The sequence below is a fragment of the Melopsittacus undulatus genome, chromosome 2 (genome assembly GCF_012275295.1).
Source record: "Melopsittacus undulatus isolate bMelUnd1 chromosome 2, bMelUnd1.mat.Z, whole genome shotgun sequence".
Taxonomy (NCBI): domain Eukaryota; kingdom Metazoa; phylum Chordata; class Aves; order Psittaciformes; family Psittaculidae; genus Melopsittacus; species Melopsittacus undulatus.
In genome coordinates, this window is record NC_047528.1 from 13,494,999 (window position 1) to 13,510,323 (window position 15,325).

Genomic DNA, 15,325 nt, shown 5'->3' on the forward strand with positions numbered 1-15,325 from the left:
CAGAATTTGGAGTTTTTCTTTATGTTTTATGTCCATGTTTATGCCTGGTTCATACATGCTGAGATTCTTTTTTGGTAGCTGTCAATGGGCAGAATAGAAACTGAAAGTATCCTAGCTTTTGAAATCCTTCTCTGCAACATAAATTACAGAAGCTATCAACAATTCACAGTCCCAAGTAAACACATGTGGTGTGTCTGTTGTATGCTTTTTTCCAGATATACTGACAGGAGAGGGAGGCTCAGAATTTCAGATACTCTACCTCTAACCCTGCCTTCCCTTCAGCACTGTACAGGAAGGCAACCAACACCTCAGCCACTATTAATGGTCTTAAAATGTTTTCACCCACTTTAACGGATACTGTATCCAGATTATAAATATGATTAATATCTTTTAAACAAAGATTAGCAATATGTCTGTAGTTGCTTTGAAAATGCATGCAAACTCCCTATGTAGGAAGAAAGTCTTTTTGAGAATGTTTTAGATCCCAGAGGATTCTGCTTCTTTTTCTGCTAGAATCTACCTTAGTAGTAAAAATAAGTATTTACACTGGAATTAGTTCAATCAGGTGGTCATTTTGTTTTCTGATTGGGTTACCTTTTGGGGAATTTTCTGACCTGCAAGCTTATTTGAGGTGCTCATAGTAAGCACCACAGTACTGACACACATGGATCAATACTATAACAATGTGGTAATGTAGCTGGAAAACACATTTTCATAAATCAGTGAGGGCAAAACTGAAAAAAATGTGCTGCAGCACTCAAGAGGGCAAAATCCAATATCACAGAAACTTGTTTTCTGTCAGTAACACTTGGTACCTTGAGAAAGCTTTTCCAAATATTTGGACTTCTCAGTGTTGTTACCTGTACATCCATCTTAATTTGATTTTTTTCATTTAAGTAATTTGCTGACAGAAATTCCTGGGAATCCTCTGGTATTAAACCGCAACAGTCCTTTTTGGCACCCAACATGGAGCCAGAGGGTTCGAGATAATGGCAGGTTTGACTGGAATGTGCTAGACTGAATTTATGGCTGCTATCAGTCTTCCTAGCCAACAGTGAGAAATGGACATTGTTTTCTGATTTCTGCTGGACCTCTGCATTAGGATGAGATTAACTGCTGCTGAAAGTACCAAAGAGAGAAAGAACGTGCTCTTGGTTGCATTCTTTAAATGCAGCTTTTATTTATTCTGATTTATCATTTTTGTGTTTAAGCCTCTCTCTAGTGATTTCAATCTTTTGGTATCATTTGGCTGTCTCCCTTCAGGAAGATGGGACGTTCCTGATTCAGACTCTTCCTGGTTCCACATCTATTAACAAATGACAAGAATATTGTGTGATATTTTGCAAAGTTGTTTTTTTTTTTAAAGAACAAATTCTGTATTGATTTCACAGTAATGGTTGAACTCAGAGAGAACCATTTGGGAAAAGTAGTATGTAATCAGGAGTGCCACCATGACACTGTCCTGTAATCAAAAATAAAAGATATTTAGCATTGGAGGACTATAATTTTATCTTCGGAATTGTTGCACAAACAGCAGTTAATGGAATGCGCTAATGTCTTTGGCTATGTTCTGTATTCTGTAATTCATGCCCAAACTGGGTGTTTTGAGTGTTTTTTCATCGCCTTACTTCATGCCTAGATATCTCTGCTTTGAGTGCAAAACTCCATCTAGCGGAAGCCCATAGTAGTACCACAGATCCCTTCCCCCCTCGCATGGCCTTTAAAGACAGAATGGTGTCCCTGGATGATGGGACAACGATTCTGTAAAGAGTTTAGAAGTCTTGGTAGATAACTATTTGCACATGATCTTCCAATGTGAGGCAGGAACTAAAATGTTTAATGCAATCCTTATGTAAATATAAAAGGATGTTTGGGAAAGGAGCAGGAGGAATTGATGAGGGTTTTCTGATTGTTTTTTGACATAAATGACTGCTGGAATATATCAGTTTCTGGAGCCTATAAGTTAAAAAGGATATTGATGAATATCAAGAGAGGACTAAGCAGATTGAGGAGAAAACTAGAATGCTTATTAAAAATAAAATTTGTTTTATTTAGCTGAACAAAAGATGAGCTCTGGAATGTAGGGAGAGAAACCATAAACAACATCATCAGCTCCTGGGAAGGACTCAGGACACTGGGTACTCACTGAAACACTCCCCTCAGAAGATGCCAAGAACTGTAGGATGCAGAGAGACTGGGGAAGGATAAGCACAACACGAGAGAAAGGGGTAAAATGTAGGAAGTGTGCTAAGCATTTTGGTTACATCCTTGTTGGGGCTTTTTCTTTATTACTATTATTTTCTCTCCATTCCCCACTCCTTTTTTTTTTTTTTCTTTTTTCCTATAATAATTACTTCTGGAATAATAGTAATTCTTGGATTAAACTGCTAAGTTAACAATTCCTGGCTTTGCAGAGAAGGTGTTTCCTTTTTGCCTATAGCGAGGTCTGCAATGTTAGCAAAACTGCGTAAATTTGGTTTGGTACTTCTTTTGGTATTCAGCAAGACAGTGAACCACTATTTGTCACCATGCCCTCATAGCTGTTAGGCTACATAAATATATCTACACCTTTGTTTATCAATTTAGCTCTCCACTATCAGTGAATATCCTATGTTAATGAATTCCATAACAGTTATTTGCTGTGTAAAAAAATACATACTTTGTTTAAAATCTCCTACATAATTTAATTTGGAGTACTTTACTTTTTTTGATTTACAAGAAATAATATCTCACTACACTCAGTATTTGCCTCTGTCCAGTTACTTCATGTAGCCAGGCTGAAGACCTCTAGTGTTTTCTGGTTTTCTGATGTGGATGGGTTTCCATATTTTCCTCCATCCCTTGAGCAGTCTGCTGCTTTTCTTTATGCTTCTTGTTTTATTGCCTCTGAACTTTATTTTTAGGGCTGAGAGAAAACAGTCACAATTTCCACCCCCAAATAATTTTCCTCAGTCTTTTCCAACAGTGATTATCTGTGGTTCTCTGGCTTGTGGCTGTTCCTGCTGTAACAATAATCAAAACAGATAATATTTTATCTGTTTTGCTAACATTTTTACTCTTATAGATAAATCCAAAATAATTCCGTTGACGTCAATGGAGCTACTTCAGATTGACATGGCTGAAACTGAAAACATGTTACCATTCAGAACATCCTGTTCAAGGTGGGTTTTGTTGAAGATATAATTTTAGAAAACCAGGGGTAAAAACCAAAAGAATTTTAAGAGGACAGTACTGTGGCAGGCTTTACTTCATAAGTTTTCAGTTCATCAGCTCTTTCCCATAATGTATTTTTATCTGTGGCAGCTTTAATATACATTGCTCAGGTTGGAATTACTGTTGATATAATTAAATTTATTCTCTGGAGATCTTATTCCCCAGTTAATACCAGGTATCACTGGCCCTCATGTAGAGTATGTAGCAGTTAAGCCCCATTATAAAATTAAAAGCTGAAACAACAGGAGCCTTTGTGCGAAGCCAAGCTCCTGCATGGAGCTGGGATGGGAGCTCAGCTGACTGGTGGCAGGGGTTTTCCTGCTGAATGCATTACAGGCAGCAGGGTGCCAAGGGCAGTACCCACATTTCTTTTAGGAACAGGAATCAGTAAAGGCAAATATGTGTTTTTATTACTCATCTGAGAAGGAACAAGGGCCCTGGATGGAACTGTAAGTTAATGAGAAAAAAAAACCAACGGAGAAATATTCAGAAAGCAGCGAGATTGACAGCATTTAAATACTGTAGGGTTGGCAAAATAACCTTGTAAAAGAAGTGTAAAAGAGAGCACTTGGGGAGGTTGCAAAGCTTGGAAAAGCAGGTTGGATTTAAGGATATATCCTGTAGAAAGTTGGGGGGGGAGGAAGGAGAGGGAAGTAAAACATAAGGATGGCTATACTGGATCAAAACATATCTGTGCAGCTCAGTGTTTGGTCCCCCATAAGGACCACCTAGACAAGAATATAATAAAAGAAACATAGAGTAATAATTCCCAAGATTTAGCTTTTAGCTAAATTAACTTTTAGCTATTTTGAGGTCAGAAAGTCTATGAGTAGGAATTCATGAGGAATCATTTAATAGATTTTTTTTCCCCCATGAATTTGTCCAGACAGTATTTGAAAAATATGAAATTTATGTACATAGGTTACAAATAGAAGGAATTTCCTAAAGCATGATTGCACTTTTGGAAATGAAGGGTTACAAATAGTACAGTACCAGGAGTGGATTCTCATGTGGTAAAATCAGACAAGCTCCACTGAATGTCCACTGCAGAAAAACCAAATACCTCACTGCAAAACAAACCAAATTGTGGCATGTCCTGTGGGTTTTTTTCTTTTATCTCAGACATAGAGATACAGAAAATACAGAGTTTTTCTTCTCTCTTTTTTGCCTTTTTTTTTTAATTTACTATAGCTAAAAGCTCAAAACAAAGGTATATTTCTGACCTTGAGATGTTTTATCTAGTATTCTTTGCCTACCCTTACAATGTTAAAACAACCATCTTACTTCATTCCTGATGCATTTCCTCCATAGTTTTTTACTGTTTTCTATTTTTGGCATGTTGTTCACTGGAGGAATGAATAAATCAAAAGACAGATGAAAGTGTCTTTATGCCCAGTATACTTTCTTCCTGGCTTTCTTTGTATAATTAAATGCTTCAATTTCTAGGATTCCAGAAGAAATTAATCCAAGGATGTCATGCCACACATTTCACAGAGTAGCTCTGCATTAAAGATGATTCTCCCTTGTTGGGAAGGAAAAACAGCAGACTGAAAGGAAGAACTAAGGTCATGTTTGAATGTGTATCACCCTAGCATAACCAAAGGCTGTTATAATCACCAATGAGGAAAGGAGACAGTGTGGACACTGTAATTAAAAAAAAAATCTAAAAATACTTAAAATGAAGGAGGGGAGTTATGTAAAGAGATTAATGTGAAAGGAAAAAGCAGTGACTTCGACTAGAATAGGGGGGTTGGTTAAGTCTCCCCCTCCTCAACTTAGAATATAAACCGTAGAAAATGCTTTGAGTAAAATGCTGTTAATGCTGTATTTGACAAAAGCAGATGAGAAGGGATAAGAACTCTTCCTGCAGTAGTTATGACGACTCAGGAAATTACAAGCTTCATCACTTTTTAAATTACTTTGTATATAAAAGCTGTTTTGAAACCTTGTAAAATAATAAATATTTAAAATCTAGATAATGAAAAGCCACCAGAGCATAACACTGCGATTTTATTCAGACAAAATAACTCTTTCAATTTCTAAGTGTGCATTTTATCTTAAAATAGACAGCAGATGAAGTAGAATCAATAGAGTAGTGTCAATTAAACCTAGTATTTTCCTACAGGTGCTGTCCACCCCTTGTGCACAATTCTATGATACATATATCAACTTTGTCCTCTCAGAATATCACTCTGTGTTTGATGGAGTAGACTCAGGATACCTGAGTGGCCAGGTAAGTCCAATCATAGCTTTTATAGGGTAGTAACCATGGCTTTTTAAAAATAGGGGTAAAGCTTGTCCGTGTGGATGGTCAAAGGACCCATCAGAAATATTAACACACCTGAGAGTTCATTTGCTGCTTGTTGTACTATCTGGAACAGCAAAGCTGCATTTAAATACATTTTTATTTTAAAGAACAGTAGTATGAGCAAACAAAAATTCAAAGCCCTACCAAAACAAAATACTGTGTGATTATCTATTTCTTCTGTATGGAAGAGGGTGCTATTTAAGTGACATAGAATTACAGAATAAGAGAATGGTTTGGATTGAAAAGGGCATTTAAATGTCATCTAGTTATAACCCGCTGCCGTGAGCAGGGACATCTTCAGCTAGATCAGATTGCTCAGAGCCCTGTCCAACCTAATCTTGAATGTTTCCAGGGATGGCACATCTACCACCTCTCTGAGCAACCTGTTTCAGTGCTTTACCACCCTTATTGTAGAAAAATTCTTTCTTAGATCTAGTCTAAATTGATCCTCTTTCAGTTTAAAAATACTGTTCCTATCACTACAAGCCCTACTATTTAGATGGCTTCAGATATGTAGTAGAGAGAGCATGCAGAAACTTACACAGAATGCAGTAGAATAAGGTGAAGATGGATAAGGTAGCAGCACCCTTGCTAAATTTGCTCTTGTCCCTAATTTACCCTACTGGTGGGATGTATAGCTGTAAATGCTGTGGGCTTATGGACAGGTAAGCTGCACTTTACGACAGTGTGTAAAGTCAGCGCAGTTTGCCGAGTTTTACCACTAGATGGAGGCAGATATTGCACGGTTTACATCTAGAAAACGATGAGGTATGACGATGGCAGCTGTTTTTCTCAAAGGAGAGATCATGTATGTGAATGGAAGTGGAACAGGACCTCAGTGAAGACCATGGTGTGTCTCTGTTTCATGCTGTATTCCCTGTGGGGACTTTGATCATGAAAATAAGGTACTTTCTGTAAAACATTGTGTCTTTTCAGGGTCCCCCAGGTTGACTCAAGTTGGTTGAGCATCCCCATGATTTGGAGTTTGCTGGTCCCATTCTTCATAGTCTTTAATGCAGTCTGGGATTTGACCCTCTATTCTGGGATTTCCTATTTTTCTCGTACCTCAAGACACCTGTGCCCTGAGAATAATATTCACTTAGCACTAGCAACTTCATCTTTGAGTTTCATGTGGAAGAAATGGCTAGTAACTGATTAGAAAGATATTTTTTTCTCTATCACACAGGCAGGAGTTATTTAATCCCTCAGTGAAATTCCAAAAGAGAAAACCCCAAATATTCGACAACAGAGTATACAAGTTCAGGGCTTTTTTAATTGTATAAAGTGCAATATAAATCAATATAAAAATTCAGGGAGAAAAAGTGCAGTCCAGGAATTTACTACTTTAATTAGGTAGAGGATTAAAGTAGTTTTAGAACACCAACCAGAATTAAAATTGAATTTGAAGACTAAAGCAGCCAGATGTGAATTCTTTGGTCTTTTTGAAGCATTTTCTTCAAGAGTTTGATGACTTTTTCCCTGTGGGAAAGAAGCACAAAACAAAAGAGTGTGCTGGAAATGGATAGTGCAGACAATTGTGTTTTAATCCCAGTATCCCTCTAGCATGCCCTCAGTAAGGTGGTGCCTAAAGAAAGGCAAACCTGGCAAAGTTTACCCTGTGTGGTCAGTTCTGGTTATGCTCCACTTCTACTTCTGAGTAGTTTCTGCCTTCACTGAACTGTCCTATTGACTTGATAGGTGACACAGTATCTCACATTTCACTGTAAGAAGTCCCACTCACTGAAACAACTTGTTTGTAGAGCACACTGCATATATTTGTTTGGCAATATGTAGTTGTGCAGAAAGATAGTGTGCCAGGCTGCTGCACTGCTGCTTCATTACCTCTTGGTTGTAGTGGGGACATGCTACAGAAGGAGCATAGTGGATGGAGTATACAGGCATGTGTTTTTCCCAAGTCTGTTCACCTTCTCTTTTTTGGTAATATGACAAGGCCCTTGCAATCAGGGAGAGTAGTGAAACCTGTAACCCAGTAAACTTTATCTTGAAAATAAAATCTCATAATGAATTTACCGTATAACTTCTGAATTCCTCGCCTATCATCCTCTGAAAGCCTGAAGGTTGCTGGATTCACATATGAGTAGATAGGGTACATCAGAGCTTCAGGGACATTTGAATGAGCAAGTCCCAAAGAATGGCCAAATTCATGAGCAGCAACAAGGAACAAATTAATTTCTGCAGCATAGAAGCACAGAAAAGTTCTGTTAAAGGTATACAATTTCTTTTTAGCATACAAAGAATCGAAGTATCAGGAGAATTTATATCTTTCATTCCCTTGGGATGAAACATTGTAGTTTTCATTGGTTATTACTGAACTTTGTTGTACAACTGTAATATTTAAATAAAGACATTACTGATCCCTTTCATATGCATATAGAGACCTTGAGTCTCTTTTCAACTCTAGTTTTGACCAACCTTATTCCTACAACCAAGTCATTCTACCTTTTCATAATGTAAGTACAGAGCAGAGGCTCATAGTCCCTGTTCAGCCCATGAAAAGTGATTTAATATACGGAGAGAAGGCATTATGTAACTTCTAATGATAATGAAGTAGAAGTACTTAGAAAGGTAATTGAAAAAAACAGAAATGTTGGCACTGAGATAGTACCAAAACATGAAGAGTTATGGTAGGCATTTTCTATGGCTGTGGTCTTCCAAGATGTACAATGTTTGCCTTTCCCCTTCATACAGACATATAGGTTTTACCTCGATTGGTCTCTGACCATGTTTCAGCCTCATCAAAATGAGCATCTCCACCAATCCCCTCTCCAGGTGCAAATGCATGAGCTAGTGTGCTACCTCTTCCATCAAAAGGATATCCATCACCGTGCTCTGCATTTGAGAAGAAAAACATGTAATCAGATTACATCAGCTGTATTGTTTAAATTCAGAAAACTGAAGCACATTGCTTGCCTGTGCTAATTTTGTTGACTGTCAATCCTTAAAAAAAGTCCTTTGATAACAGCAAGGTGGTAAAATTGAGGAGCAAGGATTAGGAGACACTCTTCAAGTTCATGACTCAAGTTCAAAACTTGTATTTGATAATTCAGACTGTTGCAAGTTTCAGAAAGACCTGAATATTTTTCTGAGCTTTTGTCAGAAATGTGGTTCTAAGGCAGGAATCAGGGATTATTTCGGAATAAATACTTAATGCTTGACAACATTATAAGCATCCAAATGGCTTCTAATTTTGGCAAGTGCTGAGCAACATTAGTTGTAGACATTCTCACTTGTACTGATTTTAGTGGAAGACAGTGATTTTGGGTAAATAAACATGTTCCTGAAGAGTTAAGTTCATTTACCCCAGCCTTGGGGTATTGTCTATTACCTACTTCTCTCACAGTGCATGTGGAATGGTATGGTTTCCTGCCTCAAGTGCAAGGGCTGACAGAATGGCGTATTTGTACCAGCTGTGAAAATTTAATTTCCGTGTACCCCTTGGTGAGCCTCTGAGTTGATTGAGGGGTATTTGGGGAATCAAATGCCATTCTGTGTCCTTTCCCCCCACCCATGTGGATGGTCCTTGAGGCAGGGCTAGCACAGGAGAAGACACCTAGTTGTAGTGCATGACAAAGGATTAGAACCCATTCCAGCTTGCAGGATCTTTTTTCACTTTGACTGGCTCGTTAGTTGACTCAATGGAAACATAATATGCTTCCCATCAGTGAAGTATGAGCTTGTGACATTTTGGTGTTTATATGCAGTAATCTGTTTGTAAGCCATGTGTCTGATCTTCACTCACAGTCCTAGTAAGAGACCTAGTAAATACTGTCAATGGATCTGGAGAACAAGTCAGGTAACCTTGCAGTATGCATTTAGTATGACTAAGTTGAGTCAGTTTAGGTGACAGGCTCAAGTGAAAAGCATGGCTACATTCATGTACTAGTCTGGATCCCAGGTGAACTTCTAAAGTGCCTCTACTGATCATCTGCATTCACCATGCTTTGACTTGCACCTTGCTGTAATCTTGCAGTTCAACAATGGAATTCCTTCTAGGAGAAAAGCGACCAGAAGATACTCTCTATGGCAAAACTTCACGCACCGCAGCTGCCAAAGACTGTTTAGTCCAGGGAACCAGACTAGATCTGGACTAAAGTAAACCCACCTGAATCCAGTCTGTGGAGGCTGCATCTTCAGGACCAGCTCATTTGTTTTACAGCTCTTGTTTTAATTTGCACTATTTGTCTAGGCACACAGAGCCTTGAACGCCTACATTTAGGTGTCTTCTCATGGAGTTGAGTTCTCCCTCCATTTCACAGCTTTAACTCTGAAAGGATTTTCTAGTGGTTTCATAGGAGTAAAAGTGAATCATAATTTATAAATGTAGTGGCTAGACGAAGAGAAAATAAAATTCATGCAGACTTTGGAATAGTTCGAAACTCTTTTTTCTTTCCTAAAGCTGTGGCTATAAAAATACTTTAAGTGTGGACCAATGCATCTTAAAAATGACAGGTATTCTCACCTCCACGTGCAAATGCAATCACAATGTCTGCTTGTCTGTTGTATACTCTTTGGAACTGCAGGGGAGTCACATCACTCCATACCATGAGAGCCCTTCTGATTGCATCATCCACTTTCTTTTGGGGTAGATCAGGTGTATAATTGACAATCCTGGCAGCAAAAGGAAAGAGATTAATGTCACTTACATTGTGAAGGAAGCACACATAGTTAAATACAAAGCAACCCTTTTCCCCTTAAAACCTGAAACATCACTAACTTGTAAGTCAAATGTCTCTTGTTCCATCTTGGACTTCCAGGAAATGTTCTGTAACCCGCTATATCGGGGATTCCACATCTGGGCTTTTTAATTGTTTCTTCTGTTTCTGCATTTAATTTTCCAGTTACAGTCAGGTGGAAAAACCTCTGCATTTCTTTAATCCTGTCTTCTAAACTTTGATTTTGTGTTTTTGTGAGAACTGGAAAGAATTTATCAAGATATGCCTGAAAGGAGAAAAAGAAAATAAGAATCAATATGTATATCTGTGAACTTTTTGATAATCGCATTTTACATTTGGTTGAATTGTTTAGTCATCCTGAAGTCATGGTTAATTTTAAACATTTTTTTTGTTACATTTCAGTTTACCAAATGCTGTTCTCCCTGTAGTATAGATTAGTATATGTAAAAACAATTGTAATAGTAGTGAAACACTGTAAGGAAGCAATCTTTTTAAGTAAACACGATTTACTGAACATTCAAATCCTCAGCCTTCCAACATAGTCTATATAAATGCTTTTGAAATGTTTTAAAAATGACATGTTCCCCTTTACCAGTTGGAACTTGATCTCTTTTGTAAGTTAGACTTAGGGGGGGGGGATGTCTAAGCTAGTCAGTAAGTTTAAATTGTTTCATGTCACCTCTGCAAAAACTATTGTGGTAACTTAAGAAGGTAATATAAACAGACAGGAAAGGAATTAAGAAGCTGAATCAAAAATCAGGTTATTCACAATACAGTTATATTGCCCCCCTAGTAACATACCTTTACATTATCAAGGTCTGTGTTGCTCTGTGATTCTGGTTGAAGTTGTGCTGGAAAAGCAAGACTCTCTGGTAGGAGAATGGCTGCACAGAGTAGGATATATTGCATAGTGCCCAGCTTGTCAAGGAGCCTTGCTACAGCAGAAAGGGTTTGACCTTCTGTCTCCCAAGACCACAGCTAAATTGCTTATATAGATCCTGATAGCTCCAAGAGGCAGTTACATGTGACTCACTTTTTTGGTGGTGTTAATGGTATGTCATCACTGTTCTAAGAAGTAAATGAAAGCATGTTAAACAAATCTGTCCTTTGACTTCCCTGTTGATATCATGTCACAGCTAGAAGACGGCTTTGGCTCAATTTTTTCACATTATTCCGGTAGTGAAACCACAAGGTCATAGGGAAGTTCACTTTCTGTAACTTCATCAATACAGTTACTGTATAATCACTGGCATCTTCCAAGTTCCTTATACATGAAGGCATCCTGTAACAGCCTGTTGACCAGACAACCTGTCTGTATTAATTGATGCAGAGATGAGATGGATAAGGGCACTTATTTCCTAGGTATTTTCCTAGGAAGCATGCACAACACTGTCCAGGTATTTTTTTCTAATCAGAATTCTCTTGTGAGTTATTCTATGCTGCAGGAGACCCTGTTCAGTGAAGTTAAAGAGGTTTCTGCTGGTTTTGCACAGTTAAGAAGAGAGCTCTTTAAATGTGCCCTCTAGAAAAAGGAAGCCATGGGAAGCCTTTGTCCCTTTCTTCCCAAATGAGTTGGCCTTTCAGGAGAGTCTTTTTACAATGGAGAGCTAGATATAGAACATAATTTACAAGAACAGGTGAAAGCCTTCAGGAGAAAAGAGAGGAGTTTATCCTAATAAAGGTGAAGATATCTTCTACTTCCAGCTGTACCAGTGCAATCTGACAGTGTCGTGAAGCCTGGCAGTTGAGCAGGGCAGCCACAACCTCCCCGGTCCTCTGGTAGCAACACTTGTCTTGGCCTCAGTCCACCAAACCCCACTAGAAGTGATAGTTTTTGAGGACTGGAAATACCAGTCCACAGGCTGGCTTGTGAATTTTTTCAGGCTGTGCAGTTTTGTGACCATATTACTTTTAATCTGAAAGGAAAAGCACATAAATGGGAAAACACCATTACTGTTTCTCAGATAAGACAGCTTTTATGGGTATAGCTGAGCATGTGTGGAAAAGTCTGTGGGTTACTAGCTTAAGTCCAATGTACTTCTGACTGACATTTGATTTCAGAGAGATGATCTACACCAAAACACTGATGAATTACACAGGAGAGGACTGCATTACACAGTAGTGTCTGAAACAATTGCTAAAGGAATGATGCTTCCACCTGATACTGAAAACAGCCCAGATACATCCACCATGTAATCATTTCTGTACATTTAGGTAGACTTACAGAAAATCCATCAATGTCCAAATTTTAAAGCCTAATGAAAAAAAGCTGGTTTACTGTTAGAGGCAGGTTCATCTTCCTCAAGAACTGACTGTATGTCTGACTGTGGCAGTAAAGCAGGATCTGGACCTGGGTGTGGGAAGCAGGAGATGAGGATGTGTTTAAACCACTTTGAACTTCATGACTCTGGCATATGGTACTGATTATTTCCTCATATTACACAAGCAGAATTTGAAAGCCACCAGAGCACCATTCCAGTTGACAGACTATTGTGCAACACACATGTATCTTTAACCAGGCCATGGGCAAAATTGAAAAGGAGAGTTTAAACGCAAGAGCTTGCTAAGAAAGGACAGGTGTCATGCTCCATCTTATTTGCTGCTGGAAATTTGTCAACTCTCCTCCTTCCCCCCCCCCCCCAGTTTGTTTTTTTGTTTTGTTTTGTTTTTGTTTGGTTTCTGTTTGTTTGTTTTTTGGGTTTTTTTAAAATAAAGATAGGATTTCTATGAACTTTGGGCTTGAATTACAAAAAAAAAACTTTCTGTGAAAAGAAATTTAGTTTCATTATCAAAAGGAAACAGGTGCTGATTTTCAGCTTTAGCTGTGTGAATTTTGCAGATAAGTCTATGGCTTCTGCACTCTGCATAAATCTTACACCTGAATGGGCTCTCTTTGAAGCAGTCCTCTGGTACCTGGATTCCAGGGCTACATATCCCTTTTGCAGGCTGTGTGAGGGTAAGAACCTTGAGTCATCCCTGCCTGGGCACTGAGATCCTACTGGGGCCCCTCGGCACTGAATCTGCCCATCCCTGGAGAGGGTCAGTCTAATTCTTGCCTCTTGTTTGGCTGTATCAATGTGCATAGAGCTATTTCCCAGCAGGATCTAACTCACATCCCACTGTTCTAGTGGATGAAAGGCCTGAGGAAGGGATTAGGTATGCAAATTCAGCAGAAATGATGTGATGAGAACTAACACATCCAAGTCACTAATAATTAAGCAATCAAACAATGTATCTCAACTTGGGGATTTCCCATCTTCTTACAGTATCTAGAATCGCTTTGCATTTAATGACTTTGTATTTGCAGCAATTTAATTGGGACATTGTGTGGGAAAAAGATGTAAATATAGAGATAAGTTTTTACAGTAATAATCTTGAGCAATAAACCACCAGAAAAATTACCTACCTGTAAATACCTGTGTTAGTTCTGACATCCTCCATTTTTTAATTTGTCTTCTCCTTTGGCCAATGAACAGGCCTCTCTTCCCTCCAGCTAACAGATACATGTGGAACACTAAAGATTTTCCACGTAATAATTTTCTTTATTCAATTTAAATTGAAGTAATTAGATACAACATTTAAGTGCATGCAGTTGTTTCTTCCTCCAGAAGTGCATGTACAGGACATAGGAAGGGAAGAGGGCAGGAGGTCACCAGCTGTATTTCATTGCACTGTGGATCCACAATTTGCTGGCCAAGAGCAGTGGCATAACCTTCTATAGTCACCTTTCATTTGTGAATTCTCTTTTTGTAGCTGGCTGTCCCTGCCCATTTGTACATCTGGCTCAACATTGTCTTTAAAGGACTGAGCTAAGGTGCAGTCAAAAGCCCTTTGTGCATCCTGTCTTGACAAAACCATATCCCTTCATGTAGGAAACCTTTAGCTTAGTACGTGGACTAAGGCAACCTCTGACTGCCTTTAACCCTGCAGCAGACCTCTTTGATAAGCAGCAAAGTCCCATCCGAATCAGACTGCTCATATAATGGTGTTTCAAGGGCAGGCAGAGTAGCTGTGACAGCACAGAGAGCCATGGTGCATTCAGTCTGTCCACACTAAATGTAACCTAAACTAAGGAGTAGTCAAAGTCTGAACTTTCCTGACTCATCCTGAGGTCTGCAATGCTGGGCCAGGACAGTGAGCTTGGGCTTTGGTGATGGTGAAGGCCAGGTTTTGAAAGGCAGGGTAGACATAGCAGGACTTTACCTTCTTGTGCTTTTACCTGTGCTTGGCCTAACAGACTTGTACATGTCTTTGGAAAATGTGCTGGGAGCATAAATTAACATTAACGAAAATATTGCATTTGGCTTGGTTTGTAAAATCCTGTTTCTTTAAAAAAATAAACAGCCCTGAAACACCAGAGACCTGATAGACTTCATTGTAAACTGACATGCAGTAAACAATTTGAGAAGAATTACAGACGTACCACTGGGGGTTTATGCTCTGGTATAAAAGGTGTGAGATTGAATTTGAATGCGGTCAATATAAGACTGGTGCAGAAGCTTAGTTTACCTTAGGTGTGTTGGATTAGCCATATGTGAACACATAGGTAAAGAAATCTTTTACACCTTTTATTTTTTTCCCATAGAAGTTGTGAAATATTATGATGCTGTTGTCTCTATTCAAATGGTTCTTAATTCACGCTGGAAGCTGTTTGCTGGTCAGACAGGTCCTCTGGGTGTGGGGTGGGTCCTCTCTCTGTCTGATTTCCAGTAACTGAGTACAAAGACAATAACATCACCTTGTTGGTAAACTTGGTTATACCACTGAGATATTCTTTCACCAGAAGTTTTCTTCCTTGAGCAGAGTTGCAGCCTGTTTCACACAAAGTAAGTTATGCCCGGTTTTCCAGCATGGTAGACTTTGACTTTGGCACCTTTAAAAAGCAATACAACCATTAAAAATCTGCATAACCAAATAAGGGCCACTTGCATTTGGGTGCTGAAGAGTGAGTCATGAAGAAGCCTTGCTAACTTTAGAACACTTACGTATCTGCTCACTAGCCCGAGTGGTTGCTTAATCAAACCCATGTGAGCTACTATTTTTCACTCAATTTCTTTGAAACTGAAGGATAACACTGATCTTTATTGCATGTAACTAGATTCCTAAAATT

At 38.7% G+C, this 15,325-nt stretch overlaps 1 protein-coding gene across 1 annotated transcript; it reads right to left on the minus strand.

The window, feature by feature from the left end:
- Positions 1–6,774: 6,774 nt before the first annotated feature.
- Positions 6,775–11,176, minus strand: MMP7 (matrix metallopeptidase 7). The gene is made up of 6 exons (XM_005149812.4): positions 11,017–11,176; positions 10,257–10,480; positions 10,002–10,150; positions 8,246–8,371; positions 7,553–7,714; positions 6,775–7,000 (listed from the first exon to the last, which is right to left on the minus strand). The coding sequence occupies exons 1-6, from the start codon at positions 11,122–11,124 to the stop codon at positions 6,978–6,980; spliced, it is 792 nt and encodes a 263-aa protein (XP_005149869.2). The 5' UTR covers positions 11,125–11,176; the 3' UTR covers positions 6,775–6,977.
- Positions 11,177–15,325: the final 4,149 nt, after the last annotated feature.